This window comes from Palaemon carinicauda, chromosome 16 (genome assembly GCF_036898095.1).
Source record: "Palaemon carinicauda isolate YSFRI2023 chromosome 16, ASM3689809v2, whole genome shotgun sequence".
NCBI classification, from domain to species: domain Eukaryota; kingdom Metazoa; phylum Arthropoda; class Malacostraca; order Decapoda; family Palaemonidae; genus Palaemon; species Palaemon carinicauda.
The window spans coordinates 68,579,718-68,587,217 of NC_090740.1; the positions used below are offsets into that span (position 1 = coordinate 68,579,718).

The 7,500-nt window shown below is 38.7% G+C and overlaps 1 protein-coding gene across 28 annotated transcripts in view; it reads left to right on the forward strand.

The window, feature by feature from the left end:
• LOC137655758 (tropomyosin Mac r 1.0101) overlaps positions 1-7,500 on the forward strand; it is a 58,665-nt gene that overhangs the window by 23,720 nt on the left and 27,445 nt on the right. Inside the window, exon 1 of one of the 28 annotated variants that reach the window (XM_068389870.1) lies at positions 1,244-1,454. The exons of the other annotated variants lie outside the window; for them this stretch is intronic. Coding sequence (XP_068245971.1) covers positions 1,311-1,454 — 144 coding nt within the window. The 5' untranslated portion in view covers positions 1,244-1,310. Of the gene's footprint in view, positions 1-1,243; positions 1,455-7,500 lie in introns of those variants that run through there. 28 annotated transcript variants of the gene reach the window in all.

Sequence of the window (7,500 nt, forward strand, 5' to 3'; positions counted from 1 at the left end):
TGGTGTAGTGACCTGGTAGGGGGAGGGGTAGGATGCGAAATCTTGGTCACTTCGACGATTGATGGATTCCCAGGTTACTTCGACTCATTGTGGTATATTTCTTAGAAACTTATCGTTCCCAGTTTGAAACCAATTGAAATAAAGTTAAATTCTTCCTTTCTTGATATGTAATGCTGCGTTTATGAGGACGGTGATCTCACTACTGCTCTTTGACTCTCAGGAGAACAGGATGTGTTGGGTGTCTCGATCTTTCACGAATAATTCGTTGATTGCGTAATTCTGTAATCCTCGCACGCAGCACATTGGCTTCGTGGCACGCACGCCGAATTTTAGTGTCAAGTGCTGGAAAAAATGATTCGTCGTGACAGCTTACATTTTTGTATCAACTTCTCGTGTAAAATCTCTTATAATTCTTCTTATTAAATGTAGTGAAGTAACAACTTATATTTATGTAGCAATTATTCAAAGTAACTTCTGCCCTATCTTTTTTTAAAAAAAAAAACGTTATCATTAGATACTTTAGTATTAAACTCAATATATGAACAGTGTTTGTGGAGCCAATTCACTTTTCACATTTCGTCTTCTAAGAAAACCTTCGGTTACAATAAGCTGTTGTATTAGATGAAGTCTGCCTTCTTAGATAAAAGATAAATTTATGGCAGGTAGCACAGTATATCACAGGGTGCTAAGGTGAATAAATTGCACAGGTGAAGTCATAGAGGCGGAGAACTTAAAAGAAAAAAAAAGAAAAAAACTTTTACTCGTATTTTAGGTCACTCCCATTTCTTCATTACTTTAGTATATAGATATATTAAATTTGTGATTAAGTCGACAGTTGTAAATTCTCCTCTATGTACTGAGACAGATCCTGAAAATGGGTGATACTGATTCTTGGAATTTAGGTTATAAAGGGTGTGTAAGGGAACTAGTTGTTTGCGCGGAATGAACCTTTTTGGGTGGTTGAACGGTTGATGGTTGGGGCAAAGCTGCCAGCTGTACAACACTTTAAAACGTTTCTTGTCATTTTTCAGCTCTTAAATCAGGAGTCATGGAAGGCAATTGTTATTTCCATTATGTTCAGTTTAGATTTATCATTTGTCAATGAAAATTTGCTCACAAATACTATAAATTACAGTTTTAATTAACATAATGAACAACAGTATGCGCTTGAATGTACGATAGTGTCCTTCGTCTGATGAGGCAAAGCAGAGTGAGGGTGACGAGTAGAGCTTTGTAAGGTCTGAACGACTCAGTGTGTTTGGAGACGTGCAACAACTAACATCAACGTGGAATAAAGTCTGTGAGTCAAGATGACTACCATCGGTAAAGGAGCTGATCTCATGGAGGTTCTGAAAAAGAAAATGCGTCAGGCGAAAGAGGATACTGAGCGCCTCAAGGATGAAAACGAGGAAATATCTAGGAAACTACACGTCGAAATTCAGAGGAGAGAAGCCGTGAGTGTCCGAATGGGGGTTTAAGAGTGAGACAGCACTGTTGAGGGGGATTCCAAACATCCCTTTATTTTTAAAGGGAATTAACGATTGCTTAGTGAATTATTGATTTATTTTAATGTTTTATTAAGCATTATTTATTCCCACTTATCAAACGCTAGGAAAATAACTCCTGTTAATCGCCCAAGATTTCCAAACAGAACGAAACCGATTTGAACATTCGAACGATAGTGGGTGTGTTCGGGCTTCGCTCAATATTTTCTAGAGTGGTTGACGACGGCATACCGGTCTTCTGGTCTCGGACAAACCTCTTTCTCTCGCCCTATCTCTCTGTAATCTTTTAAGTTTTAACGTCTTTTGGGTCTTCAATTTTTAAGTACTAAGTTGAGTGACCACTAAAATTTTATGGTAGCCACTAGCATTGAGAAAAAGTATTTAAACCACACAATTTATATCTAGTCTATTTCATATTCCTCTAGCAATCTTACAGCCACATGGTAGAAGTTACTTCACTAGAGTTAGTTCAACTGACGTTGAAAGTTAACATTCTTGAGTATGACATCATTAAACTACACCAAATAAAGTCAAAGACTGCAGATGTGTGGTCGCCTATGTTTGTCCGGGGGGTGGGCTGAGACAGGGTGTCATGCCACGGTTCTGCTATCTAAGTATTTTCTCTTGATATTATAGTGGCCTGTTTTATTTGGAGTAACTAATTCTAACTTATTGTTAAAAATTCATTTGTTGAGATCTCAAATGGTGTATAATGTAGCACGTAGTAGCCTGTACATTTTTTCTTTATGTTCACAGAACTACATTGATCTTGCTTAACTTTATGGTTAAACACTTTGATTTCTAAATGTGGTTTGAATGATTTGATATGGACTAGATCTCAGCATAAAGTGCTGAATTTAAAAATCGACGTAGATATTTAGATGTAGAAGTTACTTTTTGCACCTGAGCTTGTGCTCACTTTATAGACAATACCCAGGTATCTAAATTGGCTTTGTAATGGTTTTCTTCATTATATAAATCTCTCTCTCTCTCTCTCTCTCTCTCTCTCTCTCTCTCTCTCTCTCTCTCTCTCTCTCTCTCTCTCTCTCTCTGATAGGTTGACATGATAGTGGAGGAGTTATGAAAGTATTTATCAGTCAATAATGGGCAAATTCTCTCTTCCTCCACCGGAAATTTGTTCTAGATCGTAATGCAGTAATGAGATCAATTAAAGCTATGTAGCTTCAATACTAATTAATGGACTGCTTGTTTCATTTCCTGCGGTGTGTTTTCTTCGTGGTTCAAGGATCTTTGATTGCTGTGGAGACGATGCTAATTGTATTATAGTTTGGCATATGTGTTCGGTATTAATATATATATATATATATATATATATATATATATATATATATATATATATATATTATATATATATATATATATTTTATTTATTTTGCATTAGTCAAATCTTATAATTTGCTTAAAACTTCTATTTCTGATTCGATATCAATAAAAGATCGAGCTCCTTTGCCTGGCAGTCAGCTACTTGGTATTTAGAGGGAAGCTTCTTGGTGGGTGCCCATGGGTATGGGTAGGTGAGGAGGCGAGGGTATCCAGTTGGGGAATTTGGTGGTGGGGTGGGGGTAGAGAAGTTTTGCCTTGCTGGAGATGGCGAGGGTGAATAAGAGACGGAGAAAACTCACACTACCTTCACCTAACCCTGGTGGGCATCTCTCAGGGCTTAGGCGACCTTGCCACAACACCACCACCTATAAGCTATTCCCTCCCTCCCACCTTACAGTACTATTTCTCTATCCACTACTCCTCGCCACCTCCCCTTCCTCCAGTTCCACCCTGAGCTGTAGAAATCCTAGGTAGAAACCTTTCCCCTCCTCCAAATCCCGGTTTTTTGTCTTGGATGTAGCCATGTTGTTGTTTCTATGTTTTGTGATACTAGGCGATGACCAAGCTTTTTGGAAATCTGTCTCAACAAATCTATGTTGCGGATATCCTGGTAAAAGTGCATCCAAAGTTACTTCCCATTAGTTAGTCCTACTTCAAGATATTTAAATTCCTCCCTCACAAAGATCGAATTCTGTAGATAAGGTACTTTGATAAATGGAGTGATTAAATTTCGTATCTACTGTACATGTTTTTCACAATGTAGGGGTCAGACAGGTGTAGATTGGGCGTACGTAACCTCTCGGTACATGTGTTCCATACACGTGAAGTTACGCCTGGTCTTTATGAACACATGCTTTGACGAAAGTGAAATTTACTGCAGTGGTATTAGTCACACTTACCAGACACGCTCTTATGCGAACTATATACTGATGGCAAGTCTTATCTCTCTCTACCTTGCACCTCATATCCAATTTCAAAGTTAGGTCTTGGCAACGTTGTTTTCAATAGCTAATACAGATAGTAACCTAGATGTATGTAGGGAAGAGCCTCTACGAGGTGATCACTTCCACATGGAATTTCTGTGTGTGTGTGTGTGTATTCTAAGAGGGAGGTGGAAGGTAGTATTCAGAATTGCAATGGCTCCTTAAGATGTTCAGGGCATTGGCACAGTGGGTTCCTTGTTACCTCTCTCTCTCTCTCTCTCCTCTCTCTCCTCTCTCCTCTCTCTCCTCTCTCTCTCTCTCTCTCTCTCTCTCTCTCTCGAAGCCTTCTAGCCGTTTGAGTTCTTATGTTTCCCGTCTCTGGTTTTAACGAAAGATGTGGTAGATTGCAAGTGTTACAGCCATCCACCGAAAAGTTGTTCAGGATATAAAAGTTTCGAGAGTTAACTTCATTTCTTGAATAATTGTCAATTGCAAAGCGTTAACTAATTGAATGGTTAATCTTTTGTTGCTTTCTTCGATGATAAATAGGGAAAGTTAACTGTGGCCCATATGAGGTTATGAAAATTATCCAATTGGAGATAAAACTGTCCTTTTTACTTTGCTTACATTGGAATATTAATGTAATATAAGATATTCTGCTGCAGAACTTGTATGTTTTATGTTTGGAGGGGAAGCCGTTGTCTTGACTTAGCTGTGATTATTTGACTCCCAGGAAAGTGTTCCTGGTGTCATGTCATGTCACCTTTGCCTAAGGCATTCACCGCAATAGTAGTGGTAAACTCTACCCCGACCTTTCTCACCCTGTGACCTGGTACACTTTTCACCTGCCGAAATTTCGTGAGGGCACTCACTGGCACCTATACCGGCGTCAGTTATTTGCATTGTCTGTGTTTGAGAGAGAGAGGGGTTGATCATTAGTTTCCTTAGTAGATGGTAGGAAAATTAGCTTTATTGTCCATGGCCTCCAGTTAAGCCATTTTATGGTTTTGATCGCGCATTTTCATGTTAATATTATATACTGTTTGGCAAATGGTAGATGAAACTTATATTTTTTTTATTACTTTGATAGGTAACCTACATTTGAATATCAAAGACGAACTTATAATGCTGCCTTAAAGTTAAAATTTTAAAATTTTTGTATAAGCTTCACTTGTAATCGTGCTAGGCTTCTAAGATTCGGCTCATATCAATGTACAGCAAAGCTCTTTATAGGTAATTCAAGTCTCTGAGAACACATGAAATAGAGAAAATTTTTGAAATCATGTTTTATTAAACTGCTTGCATTGGAAGCCCTGCTTTATTGAAAGCGAAAGGAAGAACATTCAATAGACAAAGGGAGTGGTGGTGCTCCCTCGATTGCACCCTTATCCATCTATACCGAGAGCCAGGAAGGCCTTAGGGGAAGGCAATGTGTGTATACCTTGTGCACTTGAAAAGAACCGGCTGTGGCAGGTGTACCGTGAGAAATTCTGGTTGGACTGTGGGAATATATCGTCATTTGTCTGGCTGGTTGTCTGCCTCTGTGGATTTTGGTCTCTGTCCTTTTTATGTACAATAGGTACGGTATTGTTGTTGGCTGGATTGTATTCTTGAGGTATTCCGCCTTCGGTATACGTAGATTGGTGTTGATTTAGATTCATTCATACCGGAGTGTCAGGTGAGCGTATTTGATACTTAGCTTGATATTATTGTGCTTAGTTTATATTCATTCATACCGAACACAGTGTGTTTAGTGTATGTAAGTTTCACCAGGACCTGTGGGTTTGATTACTCCAGGCTGTGTATAGGTGGATATACTGGGCTGAAGACATGCCTCTTATAATATACACTTAGATTTTTATCAAGCAAGTTTTAACTAATTGCCAGATTCTGTACTTACTGAATTTCCTGTAAGAAACTACTCCCCAACACATCCCTTTATTAGATAGAAAAAAGTGCCACAGTGAACGGCAGTTGCATGACCTAGTCGAGAGAGAGAGAGAGAGAGAGAGAGAGAGAGAGAGAGAGAGAGAGAGAGAGAGAGAGAGAGAGAGAGATTGTCTGTCTGTAAGAGGTGTGGTCATACTGTTAAATTCGTTTGTACCGCTAAGAGAGTAACCTTCCGGCCTCGTCACTATTATTATTATGGCCGTTGTGCCTCTATCTGTTTTTTTGTAGTCATTGTTGGAGGAAATTTGCTGAATAGTTGATTAATTTTGCCAACTTATTGTTGAATGACGTTAGTTGATAAAGGTAGTTTTGTTATTATATAAATGGGTTTGATTGCGTAATTTGACTTCTCCCTTTACCTGGAAATCTTCTAAATAAAGAGTTTAGGCTCATTATTAGTCGAAGTCCTTTTAAAAAGCTTCATTGGTCAAAACTAGATACTCGTGATAATTGTATTTACATATTGATATATTTGTCTGTGCATGAGAACAATGGATGAGAATGGTGATATTGATGGCATCTATATCCCCCTCTCCCCTCCCCTCCCCCCCCTCTTGGCCCAAAGCTCTTCTCTGAGAAGACCTAGATATGCACTCAGGTCACAGGAGATCTCTATTGGCTGCTGGTGACAAGATACGAGTAGAACATGCATTTTAAGTCTGGTTACAAACACATTAGTAAAACGCTTTTTTCTATAGTCAATTGCATAAAGTTTGTGTTAGTTAACGAATTGGTTTATATTTCTCATTGTTACGTTATAGTAGCTCTTGTATATTTTGAGTAGGGTCACATAAATGATATCGGGGGGTCAGCCCTATTCGGATAGAATGAATGGCGGGAAGGGGGGCTGGGGGTTGTTTGAGGACACGCAAATGAAAGGGAATTGAGGCGTCTCCACAAAAATCCCCATCAGCTGTTGTTAGAGAAGAGGGGGAGATGGGAGTGAGTGGGTGACGTCATAAAAACTGCATGGACTTTGGCCATGATTAGAGGGGGAGAGAGAGAGGGCTGAAGTACGGAAGTGATTCAATTTATTGGTAATGTACTCCGCTTCGCTGGTGATCTAAAATCCAAACTCATTAATTACTAATTTCTATAAATAGCCTCTCTCTCTCTCTCTCTCTCTCTCTCTCTCTCTCTCTCTCTCTCTCTCTCCCCACACGCACATTGAGATCAGGTGTTCGTTTGTAGATAATCTTTTACTGAATGAAGTATATATGAAATTGAACAGTTATAAATGTTACTGGTAGCCATTACAACGCTTTTTGTATATGCATCACAAAGCTAGAATTTAATTTTTTTTTTTTTTTTAGTTTTAATGATAAATGATAGTCAGAATCTACCTCCATTACAAACACCAGGAAAATATAGAGGGTGGTAAATTGTCTTAAATAATGCCATGATGAACAGTGCGATAGTGAAAGTAATAAGAGGGATTAACTTGTTGTCCAGACCTCGCAGATGGATTGAGAGAGAGAGAGAGAGAGAGAGAGAGAGAGAGAGAGAGAGAGAGAGAGAGAGAGAGAGAGAGAGAGAGAGAGAGGCGGCATTCGTCGTTAAGTGAAAGTTATGAAGAGTAAGTGTCTAGTTTGAACATCTGTCGTTACACGCTCCTGTAATTAAAATTTCAATTCAGGCAGCTGCATGAAGTGATGTGGTTACATTAATTTCTCGATGTTTTATCCTGCTAACGATCTTTTATATATACAAATAGCATAGTTTTTTATTTCAGTACAATTTTTATTTGAACAAGTATTGGGTTTCATGGCCATGCCGAC